The following is a 21,100-nucleotide window of genomic DNA, read 5'->3' as shown; positions in this document are numbered from 1 at the left end:
TGAATTTAAACTTCACAAACTTAACCTGCAGACATTAATGGCAGATGTTCAGGATGAAGTCACGTCTGTGTTTGTGTTGTAATCTTTACAGTTTGTTATAATCAGGTGATCAGATTTCACTTTGAAGGGGAGGATTTTACTTTTGACTAATGGCACTTTTTGAAAAGTGGATTTATTTGGGAGCGGTTTTAGAATAACGATAAAATGTTCAATTTTACCATATAAAAGTATGCAGGATTTTTTGTGCCAAAATTAAATAAATAAATACATCATTGATTAATTAATTAATTAATTAATTAATTAATTAAATGTGTCATTAATTAATTAAAATGGGAATGGAATATGACATTAATTAATTAAATGTGTCATTAATGAATTAAATGCTGAAATAATAAATATATTTTTTTACTTAAAATGAATTGTATTTTAATGAATTAATGACATATTGAATTGTAATTTTAATTAATTAACAATAACATTTAATCAATGAATGATTCCTATTCTAATGAATGAATGACACATTTAATTAATTAATTATATATTTAATTCTCATTTTAATTAATTAATGATGTATTTATTTATTTAATTTTGGCACTAAAAATCCTCCATATAGTATTCAGAGAGCACCATGTCAATGAAGATGTGGTGCTATTTACCCCCCCCTGACCAGCAGGCGGCGGCGAAGCGTCATTTCCGCTGTTTCGCTGCCGGTGAAAGCCACCAGAGAAGAAGAAGGAGGACTTTTCCACAACAAAGATTTTAGTTTTCTATTTGTTTATCTTTTCTTCCAGGAGGTAGGTGTTTGAACGGGTTTAAACGGGTTTAACAGCCTTAAAACCCCCAATATCTTCAGGAACAGACGCTGTTAAATCTCGTAAACCTGCAACTATCTTCTTCTACGGTTTAAATTTACCTGCACAGCTGATTGTTTTCCAAGTTTAGCGACAAAACCAGACTTTAATAGTCAGAAACGCTGGAAAAGTCAGTCAGTTAATCCTAGTTTAGGTGTGAGACAGTAACTGTGTAGGTTCTGCTGAGGGAACATGTGTTTTACAGCAGATTTGCGGACATGTGTGTGTTTTACATGCCTCACCACCACCGCAGTCACATCTCCACTCCTGTTACTCCCAGATGTTTTATTTAAATAACCTCCAAACCATTTCAGCCACGGACTCAAAATCCAAGCCGAATTAAAGTGCTGCAAGAGACACACGGGAAACGTGTCTTTTTGAATATATTTGAAGTTTATTTCATTTTACACAAAAGCATCCGTGTATAAATCGATGTTTTTTCAAAGGAGTACGCACCCTGTTATAAAGACTCAATACTTTATTGTCAGGACGACGAAGTCGATTAAAATTAGTTGAAATGGCCTTTACATACTAAAACAGTAAAAACACGATAAAATAAGTAAATAAATGTGAATATATGCATGAGGTAACTGTTACCTCATGCATGTATTCACAAAAAGGCTGTTAAACAGCCTTTTTACATGTTACCGTAACATGTAAAAAGGCTGTTACTGTAGTCTGAACAAGATGAAATAAAAGCACGAACAATCACCTCCAACCCTGATTTAAAAATAAATTTGCTAAGTTTGGCTTCATTTCTAATCCGAAAGAAGCATTAATTCTCCCGACACTCTGGGTGACTAGTAGTAAAAGCTCAACTGCAATGATCCAGTGACTCTGAACCACAGCTGGATCATATTGAGCTAGAACAGTCTCATAATTCGCAAATGCACACACCGTTTCACAAATGCACACACCGATTTGCAAATGCACAGAACAATTCACACGTGCGTAGGACAAGATATACAAATGTATTGTAGCGACCCTCTCTGCCTGTCACCGGGAGGTTTAGAACTCCGGGGTTTCCTTCTCCTGTTGTTCTTGTTAAGGGGTTGTTTTTAAGTTCTACCGGAGACGTTAGAGTGTTAGTCTGCCGTTGGGATTGTCAGAGAACCTGGTTGTTTGTTTTCCTGCTCGGGAATAAACTGGCAAGAAAGTACGAGCCGTCTCCTCCCTGTCTGTCACACATTACACTGGTGTCAGAAGTGAAAATTCGGACATCGGACAAGCCAGAGAAGAAAAAGAAAGAAAGAAAGAAAGGAGGAAAGGAAGATTAAAAAAAAAAATCTTCAGTGACGGCGGCTCTAGTTAACGGGCTGGCTGGCGGCAGTTGGAGCATGAATTACGGTGCGAGACCAAAGACGGGAGAGAGGAGGGGCGGAGAGGAGGAAGCTGCAGGCGGGTGGTCAGTAGACTTTGCCAAAGAGATGGAGAGACTTTCACGGGAGGCAAAGGACCGCCTGAGAGAATCAGCTGTTAGGATGGCTAGTGAGGCGGGCATGACGCCTTCCCCGTCAGTTCGAGCCGGTCCCCCAACCCGCTTAAATGAGGCTCGGGAGGTAAACCCCGCCCCTCGCCCTACGTCATGCTCAGCTGTCAAAACACCCAAATACTCCGGTAGGTCAGAGTGGGAAGCCTTCCATGCCCAATTTGACCTACTAGCGGAGGCAGAGGGATGGACAATAGAGACTAAAGCCCTCCAGCTGGCTTTGTGCCTCACAGAGGATGCCCTCTCATGCCTGCTGATGCTCAGCCCTGAGGAACGTCGTAGTTATGAAGCTTTGGTGGGAGCTCTGCAGAGGCGTTTTGGACAGTGTTCTCAGCCGGAGCTCCTGCGGACGGAGCTGAGCAACCGTTGCAGAAGATACGGGGAGCCGCTGAGGGTCTTAGCCAACGACATAGAGAGCCTGACACGTCGGGCTTATTCACACATGCCCCCGGGAGTGCAGAGCGAGTTAGCCCGAGACCAGTTCATCAGAGCTCTGTCCCCCACTGACTTGCGTGTTCAGGTTCAGCTGCAGCATCCTCAGACCTTGCAGTCGGCCTTGGAGCTGGCCGTAGAGAGAGAGCAGGTGTGGGGCGGAGCCGCTGGGAGCGAGCAGAGGGTGACTTCACCTGCGGCCCGGGCTGCAGTAGGGAGCTCCCCAACAGAGGACAGACCGGCTTGGGTGGCTGAAATAACCGAACTGATACGTGCAGTCTCGCTGCAGGCGCCACGCAGACCGCGCCCGGGCCCTATGGTCTGCTGGGGCTGTGGCCAGCCTGGGCACTTAGTGAGGGAGTGTCCCCAGTCACACACAAGGCAGGGAAACGGCTCGGGGCACGCGTAGAGAGGGATATGCGGACCCCGGGCCCCACCCCACCCTCAGCGGTTCCTACCTCTCCCTCGGCGGGGGGAGGAGCCCCATCTGACAGCAGCCAGAGCCGGGCTCCACCCCCCATGGAAACAGAGGACATCGCAGCCTGGGAGCCTGTCGTAGCAGTGGGTCACACCGGTGTGGGGGACTCATGCTATGTCCCGGCCTCAGTGGAGGGGGTGCCCTGCTTGGCCCTAGTTGACACGGGATCAACAGTAACCCTGGTGAGGCCTGACTTCCTACCAGCGGGGACTCAGTTGGACTCCACCACAGTACGGCTGCGCACGGTCACGGGTGAGATGGCCCAGCTGCTAGGCACATGCCAACTGACTGTGGAAGTTGGTAAAAGAGCAGTGCGTCATCCAGTGTGGATAGCTGCAGTACAGGACCAGTGCATCCTAGGTTTGGACTTCCTGAAGGCCATGCACTGTCACCTGGACCTGGGGAGGAGCATCATACGCTTCCGAGGGGGGCCAGCTATCACTTTGACTCCCTATGACCCCACCTCTAGTCCTCTAGTCAGGCTTTTCATGCCAGCCGATGTTGCAGTGGAGAGGGGAGGGAGTTGCCTCTCCTCCTCTTCCCCCCTCCCCACTAGTACTATTGGGAGTGATTCCACAGCCGATCCGGCCAGTCAAATACGCCACTCGTCCCTAGCTCCACCTCTGGGGCCCCCGTCATGGAAGCAGGGGGCGCTGCCTGCAGTAAGAGAGGTGTGGAGTAAGAACAGTGGTGGCCTCAACCCCCTGCAGCAGGAGCAGCTGTGGCAGCTGTTGCTGGAATTCCAGGACAGTTTTGCATGGAGCGAGGAGGAGGTTGGGTGGACTCAGCTCATGCAACACGTTATTGATACTGGGGACCATCGTCCTATTAAGTGTCGACCACGCCGCCTCCCCCTGGCTAGACAACAGGCTTGTGATGAAGCTGTGCAGAACCTGCTGCAGGCCGGTATCATTGAGCCATCTGACAGTCCCTGGGCAGCAGCCGTCGTCATGGTTCCTAAGAAGATGGGCGGCTGGCGGCTCTGCCCAGACTACAGGCCGGTGAATGGAGTAACCACAAAAGATTCATACCCCCTACCTCGCATAGATGAGTCGCTAGACCTGGTCTCAGGGTCCTCCTGGTTCTCCTCCCTTGACCTCCGCAGTGGCTACTACCAGGTCCCACTAGCTCCCGAAGCCCGACCAAAGACAGCCTTCTGCACAGGTCGGGGGCTGTGGCAGTTTAAGGTCCTCAGTTTCGGACTTTGCAACGCCCCTGCCACTTTCGCGAGGCTGATGGACAAGGTGCTGGCTGGGGTCCCCCGTCAACAGTGCCTGGTTTACCTGGATGACATACTGGCGCATGGCAACTCCTTCGAGGCCGCCCTGTCAGCCCTGCAGCTGGTACTGGAACGGATCCGAGCCGGGGGCCTGAAGCTTCACCCCGACAAGTGCCACTTTATGCGGAGAGAGGTAACCTTTTTGGGACACCAAGTGGGGGGGGAGGGCATCAGCACTTTGGAGGAGAAGGTGCAGGCAGTCACAGGCTGGCCAGCCCCCACCAACCAGAAGCAGCTTAAGAGCTTCCTGGGGCTGGCCTCCTACTACCGGAGGTTTGTGAGGGGTTTCTCCTGCATCGCTGCCCCCCTGTTTCAGCTGCTTCAGAAGGACAGGGAATATGTGTGGACAAAGCAGTGTCAGGAGGCCTTCACCGGCCTTCAACGAGCCCTGAGCCAGGCCCCAGTGCTCGCCCCAGCGGACCCCACCTTGCCTTTCACCCTTGACACAGACGCTAGCGGTGTGGGGGTGGGGGGTGTACTGTCTCAGGTGGGTCCCGAAGGGGAGAGAGTAGTGGCGTACTTCAGCCGGGCGTTCAGCAAGGCAGAACGGCGCTACTGCGTCACCCGCCGGGAGCTCTTGGCAGTGGTGTTGTCAATCAGACATTTCAAGTACTATCTGTGTGGCCCTCTTTTCACTGTGAGAACTGACCACTCAGCCCTGCAGTGGCTCATGACATTTAAAGAACCTGAGGGGCAGGTAGCCAGGTGGCTAGAGGAACTGCAGGCTTTCCACTTTAAAGTGGAGCACAGGCCAGGGACTCATCACACCAATGCCGACGCTCTCTCCCGGCGCCCATGCGCAGCTGAACGGTGCCGCTACTGTGCACGGAGAGAAGACCGTGAGAGAGAGTTACGGGAGGAGGAGAGTTGTGCTGAGGGGCGACGCTCAGAAGTGTTCATCTGTCGGGAGTTACAGACAGTTGACTCAGCAGATTGGGGGCAGCATCAAGAGCAGGATGCAGACCTACGGCCAGTCCGGCAGTGGGTAGAAGCTCAGCGGCGGCCGCCATGGGAAGAGGTGTCCGCTCTCTCCACACACACCAAGGGGCTGTGGTCCAAGTTTGAGTCTCTGCGGCTTTGTCAGGGGGTCCTGCAACGTGCGTGGAAGGAGCCAGCCACCGGAGAGGAGAGGTGGCAGGTGGTGGTCCCTAGGGGCCTGAAGGAGGCGGTGCTCAAGGCCATGCATGGAGCCGCCGGGTCGGGGCATTTCGGGGTCACTAAGACACTCCGACGCCTGCGACAGGGCTTCTACTGGGGGCAGTGCAGGAGGGATGTACAGGACTTTTGTCGCCGCTGCGACGCATGTACTGCGCGTAAGGGTCCTCCTGACCGTTCCCATGCTCCCCTCCAGCAGTTCCCTGTGGGGGCTCCCATGGAAAGAGTGGCAGTAGATATAATGGGCCCGTTACCTCGCTCAGACCGGGGTAACCGTTACGTCCTCTCCGCCATAGACTATTTCACCCGATGGCCCGAGGCGTACGCAATCCCAGATCAGGAAGCAGAGACTGTTGCAGACGCCCTGGTGGAGGGCATGTTCAGCAGATTTGGAGTGCCGGAAGCCCTGCACAGTGATCAAGGGAGAAATTTCGAGTCCCGGGTGTTTGCAGCCATGTGTGAACGTCTGGGCATACGCAAAACGCGCACCACACCTTTGCGGCCGCAGAGCGACGGCTTGGTGGAAAGGTTCCACCGCACCTTGGGTCAGCAGCTGGCCATTCTCACCTCTCAGCACCAGCGTGACTGGGACCTCCACCTCCCCCTGGTGCTCATGTCGTGTCGCTCTGCGGTGCAGGAGACCACATCCTGCACCCCCACCCTCCTCATGCTGGGGAGAGAGCTCCGCACCCCTGCAGAGCTGGCCTTTGGTCGGCCACCAGATTCCCCAAACTGGCCACCAGGCCCCGAGTATGCTAGCAGGCTGCAGGACCGGCTCGAGTCTGCTCACAGGTTTGCCAGGGAGCAACAGCTGAGAGCAGGGGTGCGTCAAAAACGTAATTACGATGTGAGGGCACACGGGAGGCATTTTCGGGCCGAGGAGCTGGTGTGGGTCTACCTCCCTCAGAGGAAAAAGGGCCGTTGCCCTAAGCTAGACAGCCAGTGGGTGGGCCCTGGCAGAATACTGGAAAGGCTGGGAGAAGTGGTGTACCGCGTGCAGCTGCCACACACCCGGAGGAAGGTGGCGCTCCACCGAGACAGACTGGCCCCGTACAGAGGGGACGCTTCACTTCAGTCTCACTCCGGGGAGAGTTCCTCAGCGGGAGCACGGTGGGCTCCTGAGTCAGTGTCCACAGCACTCCACCCCATTCTTCCAGACCCCCCTCCCGGGAACCCAGATTCACCGGGTGTCCGCTGCCCATCAGTGACTGATTCACCTGCCCCTCCCTCCCCGTCTCCCCCATTTGAGGCTGCATCCTCGGTCCCGTTCCCCGGGTTGTCAAACGCCCAGGCGGTGCGTCCGCAAAGGCAGAGGAGGCCGCCAAGCCGCTTCAGAGACTTTGTTTGACTTTGTTTGTTCATTTTTATGGGGGTACTGGGTTGTAGTGAGACCATTTGTTCCAGAAGCGGGCAATAATGCGCCCCAGTCTCAGTGGAAGGGAATGCGTCCACCCTGTTCTTAAAAAAAAAAAAAAAAAAAAAAAAAAAAAAGAATGTTGTTTTACTGTGTGCCGAGTTGCCTATTTCGTTTTGGCTCATTGGTCCCTCGTGGGCGAGGACTTTTGTAAGGGGGGGGTAGTGTAGCGACCCTCTCTGCCTGTCACCGGGAGGTTTAGAACTCCGGGGTTTCCTTCTCCTGTTGTTCTTGTTAAGGGGTTGTTTTTAAGTTCTACCGGAGACGTTAGACGTTAGAGTGTTAGTCTGCCGTTGGGATTGTCAGAGAACCTGGTTGTTTGTTTTCCTGCTCGGGAATAAACTGGCAAGAAAGTACGAGCCGTCTCCTCCCTGTCTGTCACACATTACAGTATTTTTGATGCACACACAAATATGTGTGTAATACGCTGCATCGGGTAATTCTCCAGTCTCCCGACGGCTCTGGTTGAACAGCCTGACAAACCATCTCCGATCGCGCTGTTTTCTTTACCGAGATCACAAGAAAAGCAGAACAGTGATCTCCTCTCCATCCTGTTTATTTATCTTTTATCTCCTGTTGCTGTTTATTTATCTTTACTCCACCAACTCGAAATATTAATCACTTTTCTAAGCGAACGGCGCTAACGCAGTTCAAACAGCAGGTGTATCCGCCCCTTTAATCTGATTGGTTTAGAGTAAGTCATGTTTTATCCACTGCTCTGCGTCCCCCACGTGGGGTGCGCTCTTATGATTGGCTGAAACAAAGGAAGACATCTGATTGGTTGCAGATCCTTCTGTGTTAAAAAAAAAACATTTGTGGATCGAGTCACGTCAGGGGAGTCTCAAAAGTCACACACAAATCCAGCGCAGCTCACAGACAAAAAAACGTTTGTAAATCAGGTTATATTTGTGTGTGCATCAAAAATACATTTGTATATCTTGTCCTACGCACGTGTGAATTGTTCTGTGCATTTGTGAAACTTGTCCTGTGCATTTGTGAAACGGTGTGTGCATTTGCGAATTATGAGACTGTTCTAGCTTCATATGATCAGAACTAAGCCCACTAGGGGGCGCTGAGGTGCAGGGTTCTGATCCAGTACCCGGTCTGGGATGGACATGTCCAGAAGGTTGATGTCTGGTGCTCTTGTTTTGAAGGTCTCTGTCCTGTGCTTTTATTCTGAAGGTCTCTCTTATTCTGAAAGCCTCAGGATGGACGTGTCCAGTCGGCTGATGTCCTGTGCTTCTATTGTGAAGGTTGATGGACGTGTCCAGCCGGTTGATGTCCTGTTCTCTTATTGTGAAGGTTGATGGACTTGTCCAGCCGGCTGCAGGTGTGGAGGGAGCTGGCGGAGAGCTGCGTCCTGGTGACGGTGGAGCAGAGCCTCCTGCAGGTGTGGAGGCTGCTGCTGCTCTGCATCGTCCTCAGAGGCGTCTTCAGACTCGGTGAGTGTTTGGTCCAGATCTGAGGAACCACCTGCAGCAGGACTGACAGGAACCAGATGGTCAGGGTGCAGGTGATGGAGGGACCTGGAGACTCAGACCAGACCAGCTCAGACCAGGCAAGGTCCTGTATTAGCTATTAGCACTAGTATCCGGACACCTACGTTTTTAGGTGAACAGAGTTTAATTGTTCACACCTCCCAGATGAACTGGACTTTGGGAGAACAGGAACCAGAGTTTGATTAAACAGGACAGGTGAGGATCACCTTTTAGTGAGGAGAAGCTGAGGAGGAGCTGAGGACCTCCCTTTCACCCCTGAATGATCCAACCTGATGTTTCTAATGGCCTCAGAGTGAATTACATGACAGAAAACATGTGAAGCCATTGACCCGAGTTCAGGGTCAGGTTCAGGGTCAGGTGTGGTTCTGGTGGGTTCTCATGTGACCTCTGCGTGTCTATCGTTCAGGAATCCCGGCGTGGGTGAAGCACGCAGCGTCAGCGGGGGCCGGGACGCTGGGCCTCTTCCTGTTCTTCCAGACGTCGCTGCTCTGGATGCTGCTGCTCTGTTTGCTCTGCTACCTGGTTCTGCTGCTCTGCAGGAACTCAGGCAGCCGGGGACTCTTCACCTCGGCCGTAGTCCTCCTCTACCTCCTCATTGGGTAAGAATTGACCCAGTCTGAGTCTGACTCTCTGGTCTGACCAATGGGGAAGCACCTGCCCACTGCGGGATGTTTGTGTCAAAATGATTCAATCAAAAAAAAAAAAAAAGGCTTCAAAACTTTTTTCACTTCAATCAAAAAAAAAATCACTTCAAATTAAAAAAAATATTTTCGATCCCAATAAAGTGTTCAAATGCAATTTTTTTGGTTGCAAATATTTTTTTTGCATTCAAACACTTTTTTTCTTTGATTGAAAAAGTTTTTTTTATTGAAAATATTTTTTCTTTTTGAAGCAACTTCTTTTTTGATTAAATGATAAAGACACAAATATCCTACCCATAATGTGGCCCAAACACAAAAAAAAACACTACTTCAATCAAAAAAGTTGCTTCAAACAAAAAAACTTCACTTCTACCTGAAATAAAAACAATGTTCAAATGCATTTTTTTGAATCTCAAATAATTTTTTGCATTCAAACACTTTTTTTCTTTGATTGAAATCATTTTTTTTGATTGAAGTGACATTTGTTTTTATTGAAAATATATTTTTTGATTGAAGCAATCTTTTTTTTGACTGAATAATTAAGAAACAAATCTACCTCCATAGAACACAGGTACGATCAGAGGCAGGTAGTCAAGTGATGTTCTTAATATATATTAAATCGTTTTATATATTGTTGCATTTAATGTCACTTCCGGCCAGCAAAACTAACATGGTTTACATGTTTGAATTGTGAAATTTTATATATGTTCATGTTGCATTAAGCTGCTGCTATTCATTTCATGCCATTCAGAAAAGACTAGATGTCATTCAACTACCTCTTTTGAAGTTAAATGTATTTATTTTTGTTATTGCATTATTCTGCACTTTTTGTTTTAGTTTACAATTTCATGTTTTTACATTTTGTGGCACCAGTGCTGATAAGCTTTGTTGAAATATATGTCCATGTTGTTCTCCAATGGACAATAAAAGAAACTTGGGATAATTTGAGTTTTAGTCCTCTTTTTTTTCCTTTTTTTTTTTATTCATTGCCAAAATGTATCTGATCGGGAAAAAGTATCGGAAATGTATCGGGAGCCAAAAAAGTGATCGGATCGGGAAAAAACGGGATTGGCAGATACTCAAACTGAAGTGATCAGGATCGGATTGGGAGCAAAAAAATCCTGATCGGGACAAACCTAGTTTCAACCTCATTATGCCAATTATTACAGTTTTTGAGATATTAAACTCTCAATTTAAAAAAAAAGTCCATTTGAATTTTATCGTAGGGACATGATTCAAATGTTTCAAAACTCGCCTCGCTGTGGACTACAACATATTCAAATTTCATGAAGCTGTGATTTACATAAATTTTAAGTCAAAATGCCTGCCAAATGGCCCCTTCCCCAAAGGTTTATTAACAACCCTAAACTATTATGAATCACCCTAAACCACACAACCCCGAAGCAGGGGGTGTGGTTTATTAACAACCCTAAACCACACCCCCTTCAGGAATGAATGCAATACAACCATAAACACCTCAAACTGACATAAAACCACCCCGAACACACACGACACAACCACGACACAACCACTACAGCCCCAAACCATAGCAGCTAGAGGGGACGAAAGGAGCCACTAAAATTTTGATAGGGCCCATATCAAAATTTCCTGAAATGTTCTAGTTTACTCTGTTGCTCTTCATAAACACTAGATAGTCATCAGCATCTTTGCTGATAATCTTCAGGTTTAAATTAGCTGGATTTAAACCTCCTCTCTTCTCATACTTGAGTTTGATTTTTCTTTCTAAAATAAGAAGAAATGGTTTTGTTGCTGTTTGTGTTGGAACTTTACCACAGCTTATCTCAGATTATTCTGAGAGTTTATTGTCTCATTTACTTCTATATTTATTATAAACTGAAGTCCTTTTATTTCTGTCTTCATTTCAGAGAGTTGCACCTGATTGACGTCGTCACCTGGCATAAGATTAGAGGTAAGGATTATCTCATTTTTATGCAGTTTGTCTGTGATCTGCTTGGCTTTCCTCAAGCTAAGTTTAACTTACATCAGTCTAATAAAGATGCAGGTTCTGGGCCCGTAGCCGGGTCTCGGTTCTGCCGGGTCCCGGTTCTGTTCAGAACTCCTGCTCAGTAAAGTCCAGTGAGTTCAGAAGAGGATTGAACCTGTTCCGGTTTAGGAGGAGAACAGGGCAGATTCATGGATCAGCTGGACTTGTTGAATAAAAGTTAAACACATGCAGCCAAGGACACAATCCAGGGAAGATTAGAGAAATAAAATGACAAAGATCACTTCAAATTACTGTTTCTGTCATTACATGAAAGATCTTAAAGCAGAATTTTTTGATATACAGACACAACCGACCTGTAACTCCTCAACTAAAGCATCCATACAGGAGAGCAATAAAGCTAAAGAAAATATTACTAATACAAATTAAATTTATATATGATTTATGGATCTAAAGTTGAGCGAGAACCTGACTCTGGATTCACACTGAAAGCGCCACACGCGTCATAGGCGTCCGGTTGCCATTCATTGTCTATGAGAGCTCGCTACAAGAGGTGTCGGAGGCGTCCAGAGCGTCAATTTGAAGTTGAAAAATCTCAACTTTATGCAAATGAGCAGCAGCAATGCCGAGGCAGCGTCCAATCACAGACTGGGATTCACATGCGTACATGAGCAGAGCAGTGCACTAACACACTTATTTTATCAGGAATTAATATATTTCATCCAGCAAACTGACAATTTTGCTGATTTGACTGCCGTTTTTACCTGAACTGCTCATGTGAAACACGTAACTGAGGGTTGAGGAGCTGTATGGTCCGAACGATTTTATTTGCTACATCGATCCAACGCAAAATTATTAAAAACCGTGCTTATTAATCACAAAACACAGTTTAAACAATATGACCAAATCCGCTCCGACCCGGTGTGTCAGTGTTCACCACAGATAAGCGGCTCTGATGGTTGCTGTTGATCCAGGACCAACCTGGTTAAGGAGCATCAAACTCACTCTTATCTAAATATAACGCTAAAATATAAAGAAGGTTCCCGAAGTGTGATCCATGGTGAAATAGGAAACTGAAGATGTGCACTTTGTTCCCTCCAGTTCTGCAGCGCAGCTTGAAAGCCCCGCCCACGGCAGGCGCTGACTATAGTGTGAATCTACCAAGCAGCGCAATGCAGACGTCAGGAGATTTTTGACGCTTTCAGTGTGAATCCAGGGTTAGGCAGCGATGAGGGTTGAAGATACGCGTGTGTGTGTGTATGTATATATATATATATACACACATTTATATATATATGTGTCTCTGTGCCTCAGGCTCCCAGATGGTGGTCTCCATGAAGGTCATCTCTTTGGCCTTTGACCTTGACCGGGGCTCGGTGGGCCGCCTGCCCTCTCCCCTGGAGTTCCTGGGCTACGTCCTGTTCGTGGGGACGGCCGTGTTCGGACCCTGGACCAGCTTCTCCAGCTACCAGAGCGCCGTGGGCGGGGCCAGGCTGGTGAGTGGGCGGGGCCTAGGGTCGCCACCCATCCCTTGAAATAGAGAATTGTTACGTAATTGGGAATTAAAAGTTGCGTTCCGTATTGAACCAATACGGAAATATATTATGCTCTTATTTATTGATGTCATAATATACAGGTGAAGGTCGGAAAATTTGAATATATTGCAAAACTTCATTCGTAGTAAATTCAACTAAAGGTGAAACAAATACATTATTTCCCACTACATTCAAAGTGAGATATTTCAAGCCTTTAATCTCAAAATCTCAAAAAATTTGAATATTTTATGAAATCAATAAACAATTCACTCATCAAAATTATAACAAATAAAGGTTTAACACATCTTGCTTTGCATGTAATGAGACTATGTAATGTATTAGTTTGTGTATTAGTAGTTGGTGAGTGTTAGGGGGACCTGGCTGGTGAGTGGTGGGTGTGACGGCTGTATCTGACCTCCATGCTGATGTAGGTTCTGGTTCTGGTTCTGGTCCCCAGACCTGGTCCTGGGTCCTCCGGTCCTCCTCCAGCATCCTGAAGAGCCAGGTGTGTCTGCTGGTGTCCACCTGCGTGGCTCCGTACCTGTTCCCCTTCTTCATCCCCGTCTACGGAACCGCAGCCACCCACAAGTAGGACCTCCTTCCTGTTTCTGTAGTTCTGATCTCTGCTGGACCATAAACCCTCCGCTGGCTGAGACTCTTTTCCTCCCAGAAGCCTCAGATTGCTCCTACGTGGTGCGTTTAAGGACTTCTGTGTATCTACAGCTTTGTGTGTGTTTGAGGCGATTCGGGTATTTAAGGATTTGTGTGTGTAGGAGGCTTTTTGAATTCGTAATTATCGTTTTGTCTGTAACTTCCAGCAAGTTACGGACAAATCTAATAATACGCAAACACAAATGTTCTGAGTGGATTTTCTCTCCATCCTTTGCTTCAATCGAGACCATCAGAGGCCGAAGCCTGAGGTTTACTAGGTCCAGAGCTCTGTCATCTACGTGATGACCGGGTTAACCGAAGTCCACCAGGGACACCAGAGAATCCCCCCCAGGGAAACACAATGGGGGAAGCTGGAAATTCGGGTGGTGGGATAGAAATGAGGATAATTAGTGTGATGTTACGGCAACTTATCATACCGTATCGGCCTGAATATAAGACAACCCTCTTTTTCAAGACTCAAGTTTGAAAAAAGACTTGAACACCAAATTCAATTTTATACAGAAAATAATTACAGTAAATCTGAAACAAATGATTATAACAATATATTGGAGAGAAAAAGCCAGTTATTTTGCCTCCTTCAAATCTTGAAGTTTGCATCTTCTTCTCCTCAGCTGCCGGTTTACCTGCCGATCTTCCACCCACTTTTCTCCAGATTGCTGCTACGTTTCTCCATTTTCTGTTATCTCTTCTCCTATTTTCTTCTCTTTTCTTTCTTACTGCTATTTTTATTTTTCTTCTTGGTGACGGGTTGGCTTTGGCCTGGGGAGTTAAGTTCAGCACTTAAAGATATCTGGCACCATCTAGCGTTGTGAATGGGTATAATGTCTAGACCCTGAATGGAAGACGACCCCCACTTTTTCAATCTTATTTCAATGCAAAAAACACCGTCTTATATTCGGGCCAATACGGTAAACGCCCACATGTGGGAGGAGATGACACGTACCAAACCATCCTGGAGGTAAGCATGGCTGCCCAAAACCCACCCGGGACGTCCTAAACAACCACATCTCTGAATCAGGAAACAGAACCTGCAGATTGTCACTTGGTCCGGGTTTGGGAGTCCGGTTCTCTGACTGGACTGTGTCTTTGCAGGTGGCTGCACGCCTACGAGACGGCCGTGTCCTTCCACTTCAGCAACTACTTCGTGGGTCACCTGAGTGAAGGGACCTGCATGCTGGCGGGGGCCGGATTCACCGAGGAGAAGGACCACGTCACATGGTAAACACCACCCTCTAACTGCTGCTGGGATTCATTAGGGAGTAAATAAAGGTCTCCAAGAGCCGTCACCATTTAAACATCCTTCAGATGTCCCTGTCACCATAGCAACATAGGAAGTAGACCAATAGCAGAGTGAGACTGGGAGGACTAATACAACGTTGAAGCTGCAGGACTAAACACACCACAAAGTTTTGTTTGTTTTAATGTTTGCACTCGTAAAAAGGAAAAAAGTTAAGAAAAGATGTGCAGGAGAGGTCATAAAAACCCTGAAGGGCTTATAAGCGACTCCCCCCTCCTAAAAACAAGAAAAAATAAAAAACAAAACTATATAAGCACAATCCATAGGCTTATACAGTATAACTGATAACTCAGTTATACGATACTTCAGAATACAATTAAATAGCTTAGAAATATATTTCAATAATGGTAAATGAAAAACAGATATATTAAAAATCTATAAACTTTTTTTCAGCTTTCTTTTGAATGCACATAATGTTGAGCATGTTTCACTTAGATGTTTTAAACTGTTCCACAGCACAACACCTTGATACATAAATGAAAATGTAGCGACTGCGGTTCTACAGAAGGGGATATGCAAATCATGCCTTCTTCTGGTGGAGGATGAATGATAATAAGAATTAAACTCTAAATAATGATGAAAATGTCTGGGTAAAGTTAACAGAGAGCATATGAGTTATACATCCGGATTCCTGTTTGATACTTATTCACATCGTAGATTGTTAGTATTTGTAATGTTTCAAACAGAGGTGTAGATGGTGTTAAACGTGGAGAGTTAGTAACAATTCTTATTAAAGATTTTTGGAATCTATGAATAGGTTGTAAAAGAGAAGGTTAAGTGCTAGCCCAAATTAAATTACAATAAGAGATATGGGAATAAATTAAACTGTTTTACTTTATTACTGCAGTGATTATCGGTAGAAGCTGGTGTCTAACAGGATGTTTCCTCTCAGGGACCTGCGGGTGGTGGATCCCCTCAGCGTGGAAGTTCCTCGCTCCATGGTCCTGGTGGTCACGTCCTGGAACATCCCCATGTCCCGCTGGCTCAAGACCTGTGAGTCCATCGTGTCTGTAGAATAGGGCTGCAACGATTCGTCGACGTTGTCGACAAAAATTGATGGTCAAAATGGTCCACAATGAATTCTATTGTCGACAATTGTCGCCAGACGTGTTTTTCCAATGGAGTGAGGCGTCTCACTTCAATACAATCTCTGCCAAGCGGTGGCGGGTAAACAAAAATGATGGCGTCCTGTACAGCAGCTGCGCGTAATAAAACTTCAAAAGTTTGGGAGCCTTTTAGCCTGGATACGGCGAATAAAAAGCAGATCTTGCTTATAACGGAAGCACGTCGGTAATGCACGAGCATTTGAAGAAAAAGCACGTCGGAGTGTTGAACGAAACGGACTCGCCTTGGTAAGATATTAAGCGTATTTTGCCTGACTGTGCCTGACAAAAGTATTTTAAATTAAATGCATGCAGTCCGAAAAAGTTGAATACAATATCTATTTTTCATTGAAGTACCCATCTTTCTTGTGTTTATTATCATTTGCCACATAATTAAAGAAACCTCATACTAAATTTAAGAAAAAAAATGCTAATTATCCGATTAGTCGACTAATCGTTTCAGTAGTCGGTGACTAGTCGACTTCAGCCCAGCAGACCTGGTACTGCTGGTACCGGTCCTCAGGCTCTCTGGAAACTGGAGCCAAAAAGCTGGAAACAAACACCTTCCAGGGATCTTAGTGTCTACTATGAAATAAGAGAAAACTATGAAATCCCCAAAACAGCAGTGTTCTCTTGTCCGACAGCAGTCTAAGGGTGCTTTCACACCTGTCCCGTTTGGAGCAGTTGTTCCGAAACAGGGAGCGTTTCCCCCTAAAGATCGGTTCGTTTGGTATATCTGAACACAGCAATCGCGCTCGGATGTGGCACAAAACAAGCGAGCCGAGATCACCTAGGAGAGGTGGTCTCGGCTCGCTTCCATTCCAGACCTGGAACGGTGCGTTTTTTTAAATTTGGAGTGAGAACATATCAACATAATCCACACAGCAACCGACACAACTCCATTCCTTGCGTATGTGGTCCGCGGCGCACATACACCCCCTTCCCTTCTACTGGACGTTGCGAGATGTTGTCACAGCGTGGCACGGTGAAATTAAAAAATGTTCAATTCGGGCAGGCAGGCGCCTTCTTGCCCGCCACCAAGCTCAGCAGCAGAGCGGCCCGCTCCTGTGCAGTTAGCACATAAATAAATGTGATTGCGGGTGGCGGACTGCGCTTCGCGCCCTCTCTGTGAAAGGGGCATGTTGTTTATCTCGGGATACGGAAGAGGAAACTCCTTCCGCGTTCATTTCTGACCAATCAGAGAACAGCTGGTTCGTGCATGGCATTTGTTAACAGCTTTGAATCACTACCTTGTTTGCCTTGTGAACACAAACCTCACAAACGAGAAACGAAACAAATGTATTGATTTAGCCCCTGAATCGGAAACAAATCAAACGGGCCACAGGTGTGAAAGCACCCTAAATCTGAGTTCTGGTCCCATCATGGTGGGTCCCCTGTGATCCATCAGGACCAGGTCCAGGTCTGACCCGGGTCTCGTCTCTCCCCAGACGTCTTCAGAAACGCTGTGAAGCTGGGAACCTTCGCTGCCATCCTGGTGACCTACTCAGCCAGCGCCCTGCTGCACGTGAGTCCGGGACCGGGACCGGGACCAGGACCAGGACCACAGACAGACCAGGACCACAGACAGACCAGGACCACAGACAGACCAGGACCACAGACAGACCAGGACCAGGACCAGGACCACTGACAGACCAGGACCAGGACCACAGACAGACCAGGACCAGGACCAGGACCACAGACAGACCAGGACCAGGACCACAGACAGACCAGGACCAGGACCACAGACAGACCAGGACCAGGACCAGGACCACAGACAGACCAGGACCAGGACCACAGACAGACCAGGACCAGGACCACACACAGACCAGGACCAGGACCACAGACAGACCAGGACCACAGACGGACCAGGACCACAGACGGACCAGGACCAGGACCAGGACCACAGACAGACCAGGACCACAGACAGACCAGGACCAGGACCACAGACAGACCAGGACCACAGACAGACCAGGACCAGGACCACAGACAGACCAGGACCAGGACCACACACAGACCAGGACCAGGACCACAGACAGACCAGGACCACAGACAGACCAGGACCACAGACAGACCAGGACCACAGACAGACCAGGACCACAGACGGACCAGGACCAGGACCACAGACAGACCAGGACCACAGACAGACCAGGACCACAGACGGACCAGGACCAGGACCACAGACAGACCAGGACCACAGACAGACCAGGACCACAGACAGACCAGGACCACAGACGGACCAGGACCACAGACGGACCAGGACCACAGACGGACCAGGACCAGGACCACAGACAGACCAGGACCACAGACAGACCAGTACCACAGACGGACCAGGACCAGGACCACAGACAGACCAGGACCACAGACAGACCAGGACCACAGACAGACCAGGACCACAGACGGACCAGGACCACAGACGGACCAGGACCAGGACCAGGACCACAGACGGACCAGGACCACAGACGGACCAGGACCAGGACCAGGACCACAGACGGACCAGGACCAGGACCACAGACGGACCAGGACCAGGACCACAGACAGACCAGGACCACAGACGGACCAGGACCAGGACCAGGACCACAGACAGACCAGGACCAGGACCAGGACCACAGACAGACCAGGACCAGGACCACAGACGGACCAGGACCAGGACCACATGTTCATCCAGCGTCATTGTATGGTTCTGCTGGTTTCACATGGTTCTGCTGGTTCTGCTGGTTTCAGGGTCTCAGCTTCCACCTGGGGGCCGTGCTTCTGTCTCTGGGCCTCATCTCGTACGTGGAACACGGTACGTACCACAGAGACCATGGTGGGGATCCCGGTCCAGATACACCCCGGATCTGGACCAGGACCCCCCACCCTCAGGTCCAGTCCAGGATCTGGACCGGCAGACGACCCGGTTCGCTGTGTGAAGGTCTGACGTATCTGTCCCTTTCTTGTCCCGGTTCTGGTCCCGGTTCCAGCGGCGAGGAAGCGACTGGCCGACGTGTTCAGCGCCTGCATCCAGTCCAGACCCTGCAGCCCCGGATGCAGCCACCGGCACCGGCAGGTACCTGTACCTCCCTACTCCTACCTCTCTACCTCCCTACCTGTACCTCTCTACCTCTACCTATCTACATCTCTCTACGTCTCTCTACCTTTACCTCTCTACCTCTACCCCTACCTCTACCCCTACCTCTACCTCTCTACCTGTACCTCTCTACCTCTACCTATCTACATCTCTCTACGTCTCTCTACCTTTACCTCTCTACCTCTACCCCTACCTCTACCCCTACCTCTACCTCTCTACCTTTACCTCCCTACCTTTACCTCTCTACCTCCCTACCTTTACCTCTCTACCTCCCTCCCTACCTTTACCTCTCTACCTCCCTCCCTACCTTTACCTCTCTACCTCCCTACCTTTACCTCTCTACCTCCCTACCTTTACCTCTCTACCTCCCTCCCTACCTTTACCTCCCTATCTCCCTACCTTTACCTCTCTACCTCCCTCCCTACCTTTACCTCCCTATCTCCCTACCTTTACCTCTCTACCTCTCTACCTCTACATCCCTACCTCTACATCCCTACCTCTACCTCTACCTCTTTACCTCTCTACCTCTATCTCTCTACCTTTACCTCTCTACCTCTACACCTCTACCTCTCTCTCACCATTTTCAAAATGCTTGAACAAGTGCGTTTATAACATGATAAATAGTAACAGCAGTTATAACATGATAGTAACAACGTTTATAACATAAATATTGGGGCAGAAAGTGGAAGTGTTCCTGGTTCTTCCAAGGTTCCTAGTTTCTCTGGATGTGGAGATCTTCGATCACTAGTTTTCCCTCAGAGTTGACAACATTTCCAGACGTAAAAACATGATGCAGAGCGACAGAGGAAGACATCAGAACCATTTTCTCATGCTGGCTCTGGTTTTTAGGGTTTGTGGGTGATGCTGGTGAACCTGGTCTTCGGTCTTCTGGTGGTCTTCCATCTCACCTACCTGGGCTCCATGTTCGATCCTGGGACCAACGAGCAGGAAGTTGAGGAGGTAAACCTGATCCGACTTGATTCAAGTGCGAGTTGTAGGTGCAGAGGTCTGACTATGTCTCCGTTGCAGGGCTACGCCGCCGTCCACACCATCCAGAGGTGGCAGGAGCTGGACTGGGCCGGACACTGGCTGCTACTGGCCTCCTGGCTCTTCTACCGCCTGATCCAGTGACGCCGCCGCCGCAGGACACCCTTCTCCAGAACCCAGGGGAGTCTCACAGGTCTGGACCTGGACCAGGAGGGACTGGACTCCTCAGACCGGACTGGAACCTGGAACTGGTTCTGTCCAGTGACGGGGGAGAAAACTACCCAGAAGACCTCCTGACCCCGGTTGTATCTCCACATGTTGGACGTCAGGAAACTGGACTTGGTTCTGCCAGAACTCTGACGGTTGACTGTAAATAAAAGTTGTGATTATCTGACTGACAGAAACTGAGGCGTGGAGGTCGAAGGCTGAAACGTGATGAACAAGGGACCAGCAGCAGATTGTTGTTTTTATGGTGATTAAAATTCATTTTTGCAGAAATTCTTGCCACATTTGGTCGACATTCCCTCAACTTTGAAGGTTTACAAGATGTTTAACTGTGAAATCAGACCAGTGTGAAGCGAGTGTGAGGTAAAGCAGCTGTGATGCACATCCCCAGATGGTTTAAAGAACAAAAAACTCCCCTATAAGAGGGAGGAAACCTGGACCAGGACCTGGATCATAAGGGGGGCCTCCTGCTGAAGACCAGGTAGAGCAGGAAAAGAAAGAGAGGATGGAGAACAGAGAGAGAGAGAGACACAGATTTGTTGTCAAAGGTCCAAAAGAGCATATTTCTTAGTATTAATGGTCGTTAACTGGAGAACTAAGAACTAAACACTAACTAGAGGTTTTACTGGTGGATCCAAGGGTTCAGGTTTCGGGACACAATCAGATCTGATCAAACACCTGCTGGAGGTCGATGAACCGACTCAGCACTGAGTGTGAGGACATTTGATTAAAGAACATTTTAATTTGGGTCGTCTCCTGCTAAAGAATCAAAGGACATCAGTTTTTAATCAGTTAATCAGTTCCTCATCATTTTTTAATGTTATAGTTTGTTTCATATAATAAACTATTTAGATCCAGTCTTTACGGCCGATAGTTGAACCTCGGATTCAGGAGGAACAATGCGGTTTTCGTCCCGGTCGTGGAACACTGGACCAGCTTTATACCCTCCGCAGGATGCTCGAGGGTTCATGAGAATTTGCCCAACCAGTCTACATGTGTTTTGTGGATCTGGA

The 21,100-nt window shown here is 48.2% G+C and overlaps 1 protein-coding gene across 1 annotated transcript; it reads left to right on the top strand.

Annotated features, from left to right (window-relative positions):
• The first annotated feature begins 704 nt into the window (after window positions 1–704).
• On the top strand, window positions 705–20,375 carry LOC133440997 (protein-serine O-palmitoleoyltransferase porcupine-like). The gene is made up of 13 exons (XM_061718359.1): window positions 705–794; window positions 8,401–8,540; window positions 9,004–9,196; window positions 11,125–11,168; window positions 12,516–12,697; window positions 13,194–13,324; window positions 14,501–14,626; window positions 15,598–15,698; window positions 17,257–17,333; window positions 18,530–18,593; window positions 18,769–18,854; window positions 19,725–19,835; window positions 19,905–20,375. Exons 2-13 carry the CDS (start codon window positions 8,405–8,407, stop codon window positions 20,004–20,006), a joined length of 1,353 nt encoding a protein of 450 aa, XP_061574343.1. The 5' UTR covers window positions 705–794; window positions 8,401–8,404; the 3' UTR covers window positions 20,007–20,375.
• The last annotated feature ends 725 nt before the right edge of the window (window positions 20,376–21,100 follow it).

Source organism: Cololabis saira, chromosome 3, assembly GCF_033807715.1.
Source record: "Cololabis saira isolate AMF1-May2022 chromosome 3, fColSai1.1, whole genome shotgun sequence".
Lineage (NCBI taxonomy): Eukaryota > Metazoa > Chordata > Actinopteri > Beloniformes > Belonidae > Cololabis > Cololabis saira.
The sequence above is the reverse complement of the archived record's forward strand: the minus strand, read 5'-3'. Positions and strand labels throughout refer to the sequence as shown.